The sequence below is a fragment of the Dipteris shenzhenensis genome, chromosome 13 (assembly GCF_047967505.1).
Source record: "Dipteris shenzhenensis isolate YYH24624 ecotype China chromosome 13, Dip_SZ_1.0, whole genome shotgun sequence".
Taxonomy (NCBI): Eukaryota; Viridiplantae; Streptophyta; class Polypodiopsida; order Gleicheniales; family Dipteridaceae; genus Dipteris; species Dipteris shenzhenensis.
This window is the reverse complement of record NC_141608.1, coordinates 10,650,228-10,666,808: the sequence shown is the minus strand read 5'-3', so window position 1 is coordinate 10,666,808 and position 16,581 is coordinate 10,650,228. Positions and strand designations below refer to the sequence as shown.

Genomic DNA, 16,581 nt, shown 5'->3' with positions numbered 1-16,581 from the left:
ATGGGGATTGGAAAGCAAGGTTGTAAAAGGCAAACAATAAGGGGGGGCAGTAAAAAGAGTTATGGAGAGAGACAGAGAGAGAGAGAGAGAGAGAGAGAGAGAGAGAGCGCTCTAGGGAAGCGTTGTGCTATCTGGTAGTGGATGATAATTCTCGAGAGGGGCAGATAGGTGTGTCTCGGAGAAAGGAGAGAGAGGAGGAGAGAGAGAGAGAGAGAGAGAGAGAGAGAGAGAGAGAGAGAGAGAGGACACCTAGGGAAGAGACGTGCTATTAGGAAGGGGATGATAATTCTTGAGAGGGAAAAGCAAGAGTGAGCACTACTGAGGGGCCGGGGGGAGGTGGGTGTGTGTGTGTGTGTGTGGGGGGGGGGTCACTGAAACAAAAGTGTGTGGTTTTTGAGTTCCCTTTTGTGAGATAACTCGCACGTGTGTGCCGTTCCACATGTCGCTCGATCCGCCTTTCGCTTGTGCATGCATGTGAGACATGTCGGGCAACAAAAACCCCAATCCCGAGTAGTGCTCCGAATAGGAGAGAACATCCTGTCCAATAGAAAAACTATAGAAAAACTAGAGGGTTCAATCTTGTTTTTTTCTGGCCAAAAAGTGGAAAGAGGGTCTAACCCACACCAAATGCACCCTGGAAAGCAAAACCATGCCTTTTGCCATTCCCCTGTCATCTTCTTCATTCTTAGGTATTAGGCAACCTGCTCACTTTCGTCGTCTTCTTCAACAAAAAATTCACCAAGCTTTTGGCTATGGCGAACCTCTGAAGCTCTTGGCAATGGCGATCCTCTGAAGCTTCTTGGCTATGGCGTCCTCCTCCTCCTCCTCCTCTCCCTGATCTCCTCCCATGGCTTTGGCCCTGGCTATGGCTTCTTCTTCTTCCTCCCGTAAATCCTCCTCCCGTCGCCTCGCCTGGCTCTCCGCCCTCTCCCTCCTCGTCGCCTTCTCCATCCTCGGTGCTTCCCTAGCTTACCGCTCCCCTTGCTTCTTCCTCTCCCCCTCCCTTTGCCCCCCCTCCTTGCTCCTTCGCTCCCCCCCCCCCCCTCCCCCTCCCCCCCGTTCCCGCACCGATGAGGAATTCGCCTCCCTCGCCCTCAGTTCCGACCTCCTCTCTCAGCCCCGCACTCTCTCCCTCCTCCCCAAGATCGCCTTCATGTTCCTCACCCGTGGCCCCCTCCCGCATGAGCAGCTCTGGGAGCGCTTCTTCCTCGTAAGCTCCCTACCCCGCCTGCTTGCTTGCCTTGCCTTGCCTGCTGGTTTTCGTGCTGCATGTCGTTTTGTTTGGGTGGTTGGGTGAGCTCTGAGCTCCTACATTTTGCTCGTCTTTGAACCCCCTGCGATGTTGCTCCTCCCTGTGTTTGTTTAGCTTGATGGCGAGCTCCAAACGAAGGCTCCCATAGACTTGAAACGCCGTCCCGCACAAAGATGCTCGAATTGCGAAGTATGGGTCGTGAGACTTTTTTAACAACACGCACGGATCATCGCATCTTTTGTATTTCTGGCGTACGCGAGAAAGACTTCGCATCACATTGAGGTGCATTGGGACCCATTTTTCATTCCGTATCTCGAAACTTATGCAAATAGAAGCCAACCTGCACTACCGGCTGAGAAAGCGCCTTCTTGGAGGGGTCCTATGTATCTTGAAGTAGAGACCAGTTAACTTTGGCTAACACGATAGAACTTAATAATCTCACGAGAGTGCGTATGAACCGCCATCCTACCTTGTCGGTAATGGGATCTCCTGTATCATGTAGCAGTGAAAGAAAACATAAATTATTTGAATGGCGACGTAGTTGAGAAGTATTTTCGTTGGGGTCGCAGCACCCAAAAACACTACTTTTGCTGTGCATTTGATGGGTTCTTTAAAAAGATGAGGCGAGAATCGGAGTAATCCCTAGTTGCTCTTGCAAATGTCGAGTCAGAGAACAGTTGAATTCGTAGATGCATAGCGAGAACGAAAACAACGCTGGCCTTTACGTATCCGATTATGCCCTTCTGCGCCGCCTTTGTGTCTAATTCTGGCCATCTTGAATGAATTTTGAAATCTTAGACAATTTGGCGCCATTGTGACTCTCGTATACGGCTGGAAACTTGTTTAGGCAATCACACTTTTGGCTGGTCCCACATGCCACGTGTTAGGCCGTTTCCTCCTCCTCCTCCTCTCTCTCTCTCTCTCTCTCTCTCTCTCTCTCTCCCCCGGCCCCCCCCCTCCCCCCCTCCTTCCCTTCCATGTAGAAGTGCTTACTGCTCAATATATTTGATCGTTCCAATGCATCCCAAATTTACATGGGATATCAACCCATTGATCTGCCATGCGTCTCTAGCGCCTTTTTTTGGGCCTAACCCTACATTATATGAGAGGCATAATGCCCAAACAACCCCCCCCACATTGCTAAACCCAAGCTATATTACGTACCAGGCGCTCCCCTCAAAAGTATCTGCTCCTTGAATTGCCAAATGTGTTCACTGAACACCGCCACTATCACCACATAACAGCGGCACACCATTATCTAGTCCCACTGCTCCAGTCACAGGCCATGGTCAGCCAGAAACTAGAACATGCCGAGAACATGCGCATCGTAAGTTGTTGTGCAGTTAATTACGGCCCTAGGTGCCAAGCATGTGGCTGAGTGTTCGTCTGAATGACAGCCACAGGCTCTGATACCACCGCATAAGCCCACGACATGGACTAGCATGTGGCCCGTCAATCTCCACATGCCCCTTGTTAGGCCGGATGCCTAGCTGCCTGCTTCTCTCTCCCACAATGATAAGCCCACGACATGGACTAGTATGTGGCCCATCAATCTCCACATGCCCCTCGTTAGGTTGGATGCCTAGCTGCCTGCTTCTCCTTTAGTGCTAGCCTTCGTCATGGCTGAGTCTGCCCTTCACCCCCAGAGTGCTGACAGAAACTCAGTACGAAGACTTTGTATAGATGGATGCTCAAGTATGTGTGGGTGTGGAGATTTGTATGTGTGAGAGCATATGTTTATACTATGGTCTACACCCACTGTTGGGGGCTGACGACGTCAGTGGAGATGTTAGTTCCTGCTATGCGTGATGGAGTTTATGGTTTTCAACCTTATGAGTGACTATCATGAGATTGAAACTGCACTATCTTGTGATTTTAGAGGATGAGTTTGGGCATGTTCATGGACTCATCTAGGTATATGCTTCTCTCTCCCATACACACACTCTCTCTCTCGTGATCCCTACAAAGGGCCCCAGTGGGTATATTGAAAGAGGATTTAGTGCTTACTATATTTCACCCTTCCAATTAATCCCTTACGTTTATGGGATATGAACCATGAATGTGCTACGTTTCTAGAGCCCCCATTGCATATTTTAGACCCTTACGCCCCTATTACGCAAGAGGGCGAGCAATGCTGCCCCAATAGTTACATTTTCTGACTCCAAGTATCGTCTCTGCTTATAAATACCCTAATTGAATCCAAATGTTGTCATGGGGATGGAATTCTGATTAAGCAGTGAGATTCTAGAACACTTTCCTTTCTCTGCTCCCTGCATAGTGTTTCTTTTCTAATTTTGGATTTCGTTTGGTTAGTATTTCTGTTTTAGTCCTCTTCTAAAGACTAGCTTTCCTGCTCCTCTCCTTGATCTTGGCTTGGTTTACCTTTGTCTTTTAGGGTTGGAAATATTAGTCTTGCAAAGGCACACCTTTGTTGGGGGACTAGTCCGTGGTTTCACAAGTGGGCTAAAACTTTAGATATTGCCAATGTTGACAGTAGATTATCAGAAAATGCTCACTGTTGATTGTGTGCCTGCAAGCTTTCTATTGCACATTTTTATGGTTTGATATCTGCTCATTAAAGAAGATGTCTCATGGCTCATAGGTGGTTACTGTTGCCCTATGGCTGCTTTGATATGTTCAGCTGCTGAATGAGAGTGCATGCATTCATCCTTTGTTTGAAGTCTTGATACTTGGGGCTATGTGTAGTGGCCAAAGGCATGGCCAGAGAAAATGACGTTGATCACTGGCTTGTTGCAGTTTATTGTGGAATTGACACAACATGGGCTTCGTTTGCGCCTGCCATGACCAGGGGCACGAAGGCATATACTCAATTTATGTGCACAGTCCTCCTCAACAAGGGAATTCTTGGAAAAGTCTGGTCTTCAAAGATCGGGAGATACCTAGTAAAAAGGTATTTATACAAGCAGCCTTTTTAGGTTCTGCTTAAGTTTTTTCTATTATTCTATAGTTGAAAGATATGAAGTTTGCCTTTACTGCATGAAAGTATGTTATAGGTGCAAGGACATGTTTTTCAGTGAACCTGATTTCTCTGCAGGTTGAGTGGGGTAAGATTGATATGATTGATGCTGAGAGACGCCTTTTGGCTCATGCTCTTATGGACAAGGATAACGAGTACTTTGTGTTATTGTCTGAGAGGTAGTAATGCAGACTCTTTTCTTGGTATCGTTTGGTGTGCTTACATAGAGCTCTTTACTTTATCAGTTTTTTCATGTTACATTATTTTACTACTCAAACCATTGCATATTTATTTTAGCTGTGTTCCTCTGCGGAGTTTCAACTATATATACGACTATCTCATGAACGCAAGTATCAGTTTTGTTGATTGGTAAGAAGCACTTATTATATTGTGAGCTAATACTCAACAGGAAGGGAATCGTTGCTGGATATACTGATAAATAACAGAAGAAATGCACTGTTCTGGGTATCAAAGGTGGTTTCTTTGTTGTTGGCGTGCAGCTTTTATGATCCTGGTCCCCATGGAATTGGGCGGTACTTAAATGAGATGAAGCCTGAGATTCAAAAAGAGGACTTTTGGAAGGGTGCGCAGGTATTTATTTTGCTTTTACTATCACTCAATATGCTTTCAATGAATCGTCTGCCTGGTGGATTGTACAATTTCCTACGTTTTCATTTTTACTAGAGAGAGCCATTGGATTCAATTTTGTTGATAGGAAAAGTGTTCATCCTTGGCATGCAAACTCTGACAAATCTGATTGTCCTTAAGGTTCATCATACCATCCAAGCACGCTATGCATATTCCATGCATCTTAATTTGGCTCCAGTATACTTTCCTCTCAGGTGCTGAGGTACCAGATTTGAGTGGCCGTACCAAAACAAAGATTGTTCATGAGAGTTAGCAGTAGTTGCCTTGTGTTTAGCTGCTAGCACTTATACATAGGTCACGTCTCAGATCTACTATGTTGTCCATCTGCATTGAGAAAGATATCGTAATGTCATCCAAAGGCCACAAAGGGCTTGAGAACGTGTGTATCTCTCTACAAAGGTTGTGCTCGATGTATTGTTCGTTGCCTTTCATGCATGGTTGGGGAGACACTTTGGGGGGACTGCAGTCGTCATGTAACCATGGATCAGGCTAGTACTTCAGTTTAAAGGGTGTTCAAGTGATGCTTAGCAGGTCCTGATGTGTGTTAAGTTCATGACCATCCCTTGTGAAAATTCAGAGAAACTAGACATGCATCAACTACCACTGCAAAGGTCCTGATACCATGTCAGATAAATAGAGAGCTTGCATGCTACATCCAACTCCCCACAGAAGATGACTTTCCGAAGATCACACAACCTGAACAGAGACTCTGCGAGCACACAATAGCATAAATCACAAGCATAGATCTGAGAAGTGTACAGCATATAGTACAGGCAAAGCATGTGTTTGCTTCAAAATAGGACATGCAATATACACTATCAAGTAGCAGGGTGAGCCTTGCTAGGCTGCACTATGACTCTTGGATCTAGTGGCATGAATTCCAAAAGGGGGCTCAAGGCCCCCTTTATATAGGTGAGGGCTGGGCAGAGCCCATGTAGCCTGGCCTGCAGCTCATGTGGCAGCCCATAAAGTGTCTGTTGGGGTAAAGGCACTATTGCCACCCAAGTACAGTTAGTACACTTAAGTACAGTTAGTACTTTTATTTGTTAAGTACACTAAGTACGGTGTACTTAGTGTTGTAACCTTATCCTTTCATACAAAAGGTTGACTGTGTGCTAGGGGAGGTACACACATACTTCTTATCCCCACACTCTTGTGTCCATCGAGGTGTGTGTCGGTGTGCTCTCTCTTTCTCACTCTCTCCTCCCTCACAAGTGGTATCAGAGCTTGAGCCTGCCTATCTTTCTCCCATTCGTCCAGCAACAGCGCCAGCAGCAGCCTGAGCTACTGCATTTCGACGTTAGCAGCATCGATCTGCTGCTTCAGCAGGGCCGGCAGCATTCAGCGCTGCCAGCACCAGCAGCCAGCGAGGCCAGCCGACGCCAGCAGCAGCGCTACCAGTGACGCCATCAGTGGCGACGCCAGCAGCAACGCTACCGGCGACGCCAGCAGCGACGCCACCAACGACGCCAACAGAGGCGACGCCAACAGAGGCGACGCCAGCAGCGACGCCAACAACGGCGTCGCCAACAGCAGCGCCACATAGGGTATGCCTTCAGGGCCCAGCGTCGCCCATACAGGCGACGCCTTCAGCGGGTCGCCAAGTCGCGGCATAGGCGACGCCACCAGCAGGTCGACAAGTCGCCACACAGGCGACTCCTCCAGCGCACATCCAAGACGGCCCGCCAGGCCTACGAGCTCTCGTCAGAATTTCTCCAACTGCTCCGGCAGTGTTATAGGTACAGGTGCATCCTTCGAGCTCATTGTGAGCATTACTGGTATTGGGGGAAGTAGATAACTGTCTATGCCTACTGTGTGAGGAAATCCTCAACATTGAATTGCAGAATCAAGGGGCTTTTGTAGCCAGTGCCAAGTATTGGCTTGTATACGCACGCATTGCGTTTATCCTCCTATTTGGAGTTGATTCTTGCAGGATTCGTATGCATTTGTTGACCCACGGGACAGTAGAAGCTGCATTGAGTACTACATTGTAGACTTGAGCACTGAATGTGCCAGTCAAATTGGGGGTTTTGCAATTGGATGCATATCAGTGCTGGGGGAAGCAATTTAATGCCTTACAGTGGTCAGTGAAGCGGTAAATGCACTCAAATTCTGAGAATTTTTGTCTCCAGTCAAGGGGCTTTTGCCTAAATCCTACTCTAAACTGTGTTATACAGTTTTAGTGGTATCTTGAAGCTTGAAGTTGACAGGTTTGAACAGTCAAACAGTCATTGTATAGAAGTACAGAGTGCAAAATACACTGCTGTTTTTCACTGTAATTGCAGGGCAGATGCTGCTTTAATGTCAGAGTATTGCTGATTGTACAACAGTGCATTTAATGATGCAAACACAGTTGCTGTTCGGATACTGCAGCAAGCAGTAAACAGTTATAATTCTCTGTTTAATTGGGAGAAATATTTGCAGGTGCAGTTCCTGTTGTTCCGCTGCAGGAATTAAATTTTTGAGCACAGTTCAAGTGCCTGTGTGCACTTGGTTTGCAGGGAGTCAGGCATCCAAGTGTGGGTTATATTTCTTGCTGATTGTAATGGCTTCATCCTCGGAATCTTCTCTTCTTAATATTAAAAAATTGCAGGGTGCTGCTAACTACTTGATGTGGAAAAAGATGGTCCTGAATGTGCTAATTCTCAGGCAGTTTCATGCTCCTATTATACACAAAGGTGTGAAGCCCACTTACAGGAAAACCTCCTTCCTATAAGCACTTGAGGGTCTTTGGCTGCACTGCGTATGTGCATATACGCAGAGAAGATCGCAGCAAGCTTGATCCTAAGTCTCTTAAATGCATTTTTCTTGGATATGGTGACAGTGGTGAGATGGGTTACCGCCTATGGGATCCTGTGAATAAAAAGCTAATTCGTAGCAATGATGTCTTATTTGATGAGTCATGTATGTTTAAGGCAGTAGATAAGCCTTCTGATGCTACAGAGGTTGACATTGATGACTTGGGACATCCTGTACAATTCAGGCAGGCTGCAAATCAGCCACAACAGCAGCGTAATTAGCCAATGCATGATGCTGCAGCAGGTCCAAATGGACAGCCCACAGTGGCGGAAGATGTACTATGGGACATGCCACCTTTGGAAGACCTCCTAGGCATAATTCTGCAGCCTGATCTACTGAAACAGCCACCTGTTTTAGGTGAGCAGCAAGTTGGACAGCAAGACCAATGGGTCCGAAGGTCCACTCGACAAATGAAACCACCAGACAGATTTGTTCCAGGAGCAGATTTTATTATGCTTACAGATTGTGGAGAACCTTCCTGTTACAAGGAAGCCGTGCAAATGCATGATAAAAGGCTATGGGAACTAGCCATGAAGTTTGAAATGGACAGTCTTCATAAAAATGGTACTTGGGAATTGGTGCAGTTGCCTAAGGGCATGAAAGTACTGCCATGCAAGTGGGTGTATAGATTGAAAGTCACACTTGGAGCTAAGCCAAGGTATAAAGCCAGGTTGGTTGCCAAGGGCTTTAAGCAGGAGTATGGTGTCGATTTTGATGAGATTTTTTCTCCAGTGGTTAAGATGACCACACTTAGGATTGTACTTGCTTTGGTTGCATGTGAGAATTTGGAATTATGCCAAATGGATGTGAAGACAGCCTTTCTTCACGGTGATCTTCATGAGGAGATCTACATGCAGCAGCCAGAAGGATTTGCAGTCAAGGGCAAGGAGTCACTTGTATGCAAGCTTAAGAAGAGTCTTTACGGGCTGAAACAGGCACCAAGAGAATGGTATAAGAAATTTGATACCTTCATGAAGTCCCAAGGTTTCAGGAAAAGTGATGACGATCACTGCTTATATACCAAAAGGGCTGCAAATGGCAGCTTAATCATTCTCATTTTATATGTGGATGACATGCTTATTGCTGGTAAAGCTCGTAAGGAGCTTGATGACCTTAAGAAAAGATTGCATGAGGCCTTTGATATGAAGGACCTTGGTGATGCAAATCACATACTGGGAATGCGGATACGGAGAGACAGGGGACAGCGTTTGTTGTATTTGTCTCAGACCGAATATATTGGCAAAGTATTGCACAGGTTTCATATGGAGGGGGGGAAGACCCTTAGTTCTCCATTGCCTCCATATGTGAAACTCAGTGCAATGGACAGCCCACACTCAGATGCTGATAGGGCTGAAATGGCCAAGATTCCGTATGCTTCAGCTTGTGGCAGTCTCATGTATGCCATGGTTGCTACCAGACCTGATATTGCGTTTGCAGTGGGAGTGGTTAGCAGATATATGGCAAATCCAGGCAAGAAGCATTGGAATGCAGTGAAAGGTATCATGAGATACCTGAAGGGCACACAGGAGTTGTGCATATGCTTTGGCAAGCGAGATAGATTTTGCTGGTCATCCAGATAATCGGAAGTCTACTACTGGTTATGTTTATACATTCATTGGAGGTGCAGTGTCATGGATGTCAAGGATGCAGCAGTGCATAGCCTTGTCTACCACGGAAGCTGAATATATTGCAGCCACAGAGGCATGCAAGGAGGCCTTATGGTTATCTCGGCTAGTGGGAGACTTGGGCATTACAGGTGATATTCCATTGTTGCATTGTGACAGTCAGAGTGCTATTCAGTTGGCACACAATCCTGTCTTTCATGCAAAGACAAAGCACATTGATGTGAAGTATCACTTCATCAGGGAGGTAATAGATGATAAGCTGATTCAGCTTGTCAAGATTCACACAGATGATAATCCAGCAGATTTGTTGACAAAAGGCTTGCCTGCAGAGCGGTTTGCACATTGCCGACAGTTGATGGGTATAGGTTGAGTCTCATTTTGGCCTTGTACTCCATTGTGTATATGCTGTATTTCTCTCATTTATTTTCTTACTTGAGGGCATATTGCTTTTAAGTGGGAGGTTGTTGGGGTAAAGGCACTATTGCCACCCAAGTACAGTTAGTACACTTAAGTACAGTTAGTACTTTTCTTTGTTAAGTACACTAAGTACAATCCTGTCTTTCATGCAAAGACAAAGCACATTGATGTGAAGTATCACTTCATCAGGGAGGTAATAGATGATAAGCTGATTCAGCTTGTCAAGATTCACACAGATGATAATCCAGCAGATTTGTTGACAAAAGGCTTGCCTGCAGAGCGGTTTGCACATTGCCGACAGTTGATGGGTATAGGTTGAGTCTCATTTTGGCCTTGTACTCCATTGTGTATATGCTGTATTTCTCTCATTTATTTTCTTACTTGAGGGCATATTGCTTTTAAGTGGGAGGTTGTTGGGGTAAAGGCACTATTGCCACCCAAGTACAGTTAGTACTTTTCTTTGTTAAGTACACTAAGTACGGTGTACTTAGTGTTGTAACCTTATCCTTTCATATAAAAGGTTGACTGTGTGCTAGGGGAGGTACACACATACTTCTTATCCCCACACTCTTGTGTCCATGGAGGTGTGTGTCGGTGTGCTCTCTCTTTCTCACTCTCTCCTCCCTCACAGTGTCCACCTGGCTGCTCCGTGCTGCAGCATACATCTGCCCCTTCGGGGCCCGGGCTCCATGTGCTACTTATGTGGAAGCTGTCCTTGCTGCCCACATGGCAGGCACAGACCTACTTCTCTCTCTCAGATCTGACACTGTGACAGCACCTTACTCTACGGACATGGATTCCCTCTGTTCTCATCTGATGCTGCTAACCATCCTCCCCCATATGGGGGCTCACAGGTAGGGAGGTGAACCCCAGATCCCAACACCAACACACACTCGTAGATGTGCATGCTCCAGAGAGCAGGGGAGGGGCAGTTGCAAGTGTGCATGTTGCTCATTGTATGCCTTTTAATAGTTCGAGGAGTAAAGCTATTGTGAATGCAAATTTAATGTTTTTGGGTATTTAAAAGTGATGGAATATTTGGGCTTTGCAAAACACTACTTTAGATCTTTTTGCTTAATCTATTGGGATACTATATCCTGTGAAGCGGTCATGCTTGTATTTCTTGCCTTATCAAACAATCATTTTGTGACCTCACCTTGAAGACTCCTTCTATTCAAGGAGTTGAAAGAATGACAGAACGAACTGAATGTGCATTTTTTATTGCAAGATGATTCATTCTGAAAAAGACTTGAAAGAGAGTTGACGGGAGCATGGCTTACTGTAGTGCTTCTTTTCCAGTGGTTTGCAGTTAATCGAAGGCATGCTCTACTCATAATAGCCGACTCCCTTTATTATAAGAAGTTCAAAAGCTTTTGCAAGGTATGGTACAGTTGTTGTTGGAGTCAATATTTTTACTGAATGTGGGAAAACATCCCCCCCTCCTTTTTCCCCCTTTCCATCTGAGGTGAACAAATGATATACTGATGATCAGTCAGCTGATGTCTCACTGCTCAATTCTAACCAAGCTCTGGTTGCATACAGCCGGGAAATGAGTTTCATAATTGCTATCCAGACGAGCATTATGTGCAGACCTACCTTCATGTATGTGCATTTTCCATAATGGAATAATACAACCTCTAATACTACTTTCTGTTGAGTTGTAGTTATGAAGCGTTTAATCGAAATGCCATTTTGAGCCATCATGGTTATTTTTTGAAAATCCTCAGATAGTGGATCCCATGGGAATATCCAATTGGTCTGTTACACACGTGGACTGGAAGAATCAAAAATGGCATCCCAGATCCTATAAGAAGGAGGAGATAACTTTGCAGTTACTCAGGGAGATCCAGGTTAGTTGGTTTGGTTCCATAAAGCTCCCACATTCTTTGAATTTCAGAAAAGATATGATTACAATTAGAACTGCTGACTATATGAAGGAAGTGCACTCTGATCATCGTTCTTAAGCTCATCTTCTCTCCTGGGAAAAAGAACAATTTTAACATGAATTTCTCCAAGTAGCATTATGAATTTCTCCAAGTAGCATTATGCTCGTGTCATATTAGCTAGTCCCTGCTATGCTGATGGTTGTGGTGACCAGTGTGAGGCTGAAAATTGCAGTGCTCGTTTTGCTTTCATACAATACTTTTGGGCATGGCTTTGAGTGTGCCTCTGATTTTCTGTTGACACAGAGATTTGATGATGTGTTTGCTGCTTTAAAAATCTGAAGCTAAAAGCTTCAACTGTATTGCCTTGACTTTGATGAGGATGCAAGAGATCATGTTTGTGCAGGTTGTCTGTACCTTAATATTGTATGCATCAATTTTTCTGTGTGTGATACTACCCCACAAATATAACAAAGCAAACAAGTCCCCCCGCCCCCCCCCCCCCCCCCCCCCCCCTCCCTTTCTGCCTCCCCCTTCCCTTTCTGATTTTGACATCCAATTTCCCCCTCTGCTTCTTGGGAATATGGACGCAGGCACCACTGCCAGAGACTTTTAAGTGAGAGAAATCAGGTTTCCTTACAAAATATGCTTCAAAAGGAGTTACCTTAGGAACAGCGGAGGTTGCAGAACGGTTGATGATGTGGACTACCGTAGCTGTAGCCTCTGCCCAAAGAAAACGGGAACTTCAAGATGTGCCATCATGGTCTGAGACATCTCCACTACCGTTCTGTTCTTCGTCTCAACTACCCTTGCCACAGAGGCAGTACTTGGTCTGGCCGGATGCCCTTCTCCACATAAAACTCGTCAAATACTTGTGAACAAAACTCACAACCCCTAAAGCTTTCGGTCAATCCGGATTCATTCTCCAAAAGAGCACACCGGGAATATGCCAGGGCCTTCAGAGCCAGAAAATACACCCATGTGAATCCGCTGAAATCATCAACCAGCAACATGAAAAACAAGGCACCCCAGGGCTCGGGACCGTCATAGGCCCACAGAGATCCACATGAATCATCTCAAGAGGTTTAAAAGTCCGCTTGGTAGCCTGCTTCGGAAAGGCCTCTTGATGCTGCTTCCCTTGTAGCATGAACTGCAGTGCCCATGCTTGCTGACCACGTTAGGTAACCCAAGAACCATCTGCTGTCGAGCAGCTCGCCGTAGCGCATCTATGTTCAAGTCACCAAACCTGAAGTGCCACTGGTCACCTTGAGGGGTCCCGGGATAGAAGAGTGTGCCATCAGCTTGTAAATGCCATGGTCCACCGTACCATTACACACTACCTGGCCGGTTGCTTTATCCCTGACTGCCAGATAGCCTACATCGAACAAAACTTGTGAAGTTTTCGTCCATGTTGCGGCTTGTTGGTATTGCGATAGATTCTTTCTATCTTAAGTGGTGCGTTGCCCTTATCAGCTAGATGGTCTAAGCATTTTTTGCTTGGATGCTTGGTGCCCTATCAGCTAGATGGTCTAAGTAGTTGTAGCTTGAACGAAGATAATGTGGACTACTTTTTGATTAGCCTTCTCCTTTAGTGCTAGCCTTTGTCACGGTTGAGTCTTCCCTTCACCTCCGGAGTGCTGGCAGAAACTCAGTACGTGTGGATGCTCTAGTATGTGTGTGTGTGGATTTGTATGTGTGAGAGCATATGTTTATACTATGGTCTACACCCACTGTTGGGCGTTGATGACATCAATGGGGATGTCATAGTTTTTAGAGGATGAGTTTGGGCATGTTCCTGCACACACACACACACACACACACACACACACACACACACGCACACACACACACTCACTCTCACGCTCACGCATGCGCATATATACTGTTGTGCCAAGATTGCATGTCTCTTGAACTGACAGTAAATTAAACCCAAGAGACGGGCATTACAATATCTGAGAGGAGTGCTTCCCCCCCTTTGCCGCCCTGAATATTGATGGTTGAACTGTCTCCTATGCAAATGCCATCCTCAGTGATCATGAAGTTCTTGAATCCTGCTGGGGATGTGGACATGTTTCGAGAGGCTCCACTATTACTTACATACATACATACATACATACATGCATGCATGCATGCATACATACATACATACACACACTGACAGTAAATTAAACCCAAGAGATGGGACAAACAATATCTGAGAGGAGTGCTTCCCTCCTCTGCTGCCTTGAATAATGTCAAGACTGCCTTCACCAAGAACCTTGATGGTTCATTCAATTTAAAAAAAAACAACCTTGATGGTTGAATTGTCTCCTATGCAAAGAAGTTCTCCAACTCCTCCATGTAAGCGTATTCATCCTGCCTTTGGTGATCAAAGGTGAATAAAATGCAGAATATTTGGAAGAGAGATGGGAAAGCAAAGTAACGGCCATGTCCTCAGATGAAATCTCCTTTCATGCCTGAAGAATCTCCTGCTGAAGCTCCTGGATCTGGTTGATGTATTCCCGCACGGTTGATGACTTTGCGGGATCCAACACTCTCATCTGGACCTCAAGAGAGACTCTCTTCATGGGAAAAGTTCTGTTGTACAAGGAGGCCAAGTGCTCCCAAATCCCTTTGGCTACCATCATGTGCCTAACATAATTAATATTGTACGATTGGATATAGTCTAGTTGTACAAAGATATATATATATATATATATTATGAGGAGTGCAATTCAAGAAAATGAAATATATATATATATATATATATATATACATATTATGAGGAGTGCAATTCAAGAAAATGAAAGAATGTACCCTCTGCATTGACCTGGTCCCAAAACTGAGCCAGATTCTCAGCATCCTTCTGCTCTAGGATCCATAGGTTTGCTTCAAGAGGATTTGGCCACGGAACCCCCCATGACTCTCCACACGCTGTAATTGTTGCCATTCAATTGCCGGTCCACTAAAAAGGTGGGTAACACCGGAATCTTTACCTTGTTGTCAGCCATTTCATCTCAGAGAGGGTAGCCATTTCCATAGGAAGGAGGAATAGATTTGAAAAGGGAGGGCGGGTGGGAAAGAAGGTTGAGAAGGGGACTGAGGGAAGAAGAGAGAAGAGGGCTGGAGAAGACGATGAAGAGCCTGTTAGAGAATAGGAGGGAATGAATCACTCAAACCTCCACCCAAGATCTCTCCAACTCTTCCACACACTCAACTCAGATAGATGATCACAGATGCAATAAACACTCACTTAGAGATAACTTAAACGGAGAGAGAGAAAGAGTATATTCATCCACTGGAAGGTGGGCAGAAAATGGTTCCAAGGGAGCAATACAAAACTCAGCGGAGTGCTGGAGAAAACTGATGGAACTCTTTCTCACAAACTGAACCAGCTCTGAGTGCATAGCACAGCCTTGGAAGGAGGCTTTCAGTCTTGCACTGGATGCTGGAAGACTGAAGGAGTGGGCCTTTTATAGGCACTGCCCAGGCCCTTTGGGTTGACTGACCAGCAGGGTCGGTACCCTGTCTGGTGGCCGACCAGATGGCCCTAGAAATCCGACCAGGGTTGGCCCTGGTCGGTGGCCCTGGTTGGGCCAACTTGGCCTGCCATAGGCCCCTATTTAAGGGTGCCCTGTGCAGCCAGTCTGTGCAGCTGCAGGCGCTTCCAAGTGAGGCCCAAGGCCCCCTGTTTCCCTGCTGTTGCAGGCAGCAACCAGCCCGTGTGCTGGTTGCCTATGATGCCAGTCTGAGTCTCTCTCTTTCCCAGCCCTTCTACCTCTCATTGCCCCTTGTCCCCTCAAATTGGGGGCTCACAGGTGGGCACAGTGAGTTTCTAACACCCCCCCTCAATGTCACAAGTGTGGGCCAATCCCCATGCGTTTGATGAGGTGCTCCATCTGTTCTCGAGGGAGTGCCTTCGTGAAGAGGTGGGACAAGTTGTCGGCGGTCGGGCAGTAGATAAGCTCGATCACGTCGTCGATGATGAGCTCTTGAACAAAGTGGTAATGAACTTCGATGTGCTTGGTCTGCGCATGGTACACTGGATTCTTAGCAATGGCTATGCAACTCTGATTGTCGCACATCAGCACTGTTGCGTCCTCTTGACACACGTGCATGTCCTCCAGAATCCACCTCAATCACAGTGTCTCACAAGCTGCTGTACACGCGGCTCTGCACTCTGCCTCTGTAGATGAAAGGGCCACTGTGGGTTGCTTCTTACTCAGCCAAGAGATGGCACCAGATGCAAGTAAGAAACAATACCGTGTTGTCGATCTTCTGGTGTCAACATCACCCGCCCAATCACTGTCACAGAACCCGCCTAGTTTGATGCCTTTGGTGTAGGTGATCCCATAGGTGCAAGTACCCTTTAGATACCTCAGCACTCGTAAACCTGCATCCCAATGACTCTTCCTGGGAGAAGCAGAGAACTGGCATAATAGCCCATCTGCATAACAAATATCAGGTCGAGAATTGGTAAGGTAAAGCAAACTTCCTACCAATCGTCGGTACAAGGGAGTATCGACCGGCTGAGATGTGTCGTGAACACTTAGCTTGAGCCTGACCTCCATGGGAGTTACTGCTGTCTTGCAATCCTCCATCTGAAATCTCTTCAGAAGTTCTCTGCAATATTTCTCCTGTGAAATGAAGATCCTGCCTTTGGCCTGCTTTACTTCTATCCCAAGGAAGTAATGTAATAACCCAAGGTCAGCAATCATCTCAAACTTAGACATGAGTAGCTCCTTGACCTGTGAAATCTTCTTGACATGATCACCTGTTAAGATAAGATCATCAACATAGAGGATGAGTACCAGTGGCAATCCCTTCTCAATGAACAAGTAAAGGTTTGCCTCAGAAGGACTCCGACTTAGCCCTATCTTCTGAAAGATACATCAATCCTTTGGTACCAAGCTCTGGGGGCCTGTTTCAACCCGTATAACGCCTTCTTCAACCTGCAGACCTTTAATGGGGACCCTGGATCTTGAAAGCCTTGTGGCTGCT

The 16,581-nt window shown here is 46.0% G+C and overlaps 1 protein-coding gene across 1 annotated transcript in view; it reads left to right on the top strand.

Annotated features, from left to right (window-relative positions):
• Positions 1 to 650: 650 nt before the first annotated feature.
• The window catches only part of LOC147895011 (glycosyltransferase BC10-like), a 37,680-nt gene continuing 21,749 nt past the window's right edge, over positions 651 to 16,581 (top strand). The window contains exons 1-8 of the mRNA XM_087383359.1: positions 651 to 1,210; positions 4,062 to 4,163; positions 4,308 to 4,408; positions 4,527 to 4,598; positions 4,730 to 4,820; positions 11,018 to 11,098; positions 11,261 to 11,320; positions 11,446 to 11,568. Of these exons, the coding sequence (XP_087239485.1) occupies positions 848 to 1,210; positions 4,062 to 4,163; positions 4,308 to 4,408; positions 4,527 to 4,598; positions 4,730 to 4,820; positions 11,018 to 11,098; positions 11,261 to 11,320; positions 11,446 to 11,568 (993 nt within the window). The 5' untranslated portion in view covers positions 651 to 847. The remainder of the gene's footprint in view (positions 1,211 to 4,061; positions 4,164 to 4,307; positions 4,409 to 4,526; positions 4,599 to 4,729; positions 4,821 to 11,017; positions 11,099 to 11,260; positions 11,321 to 11,445; positions 11,569 to 16,581) is intronic.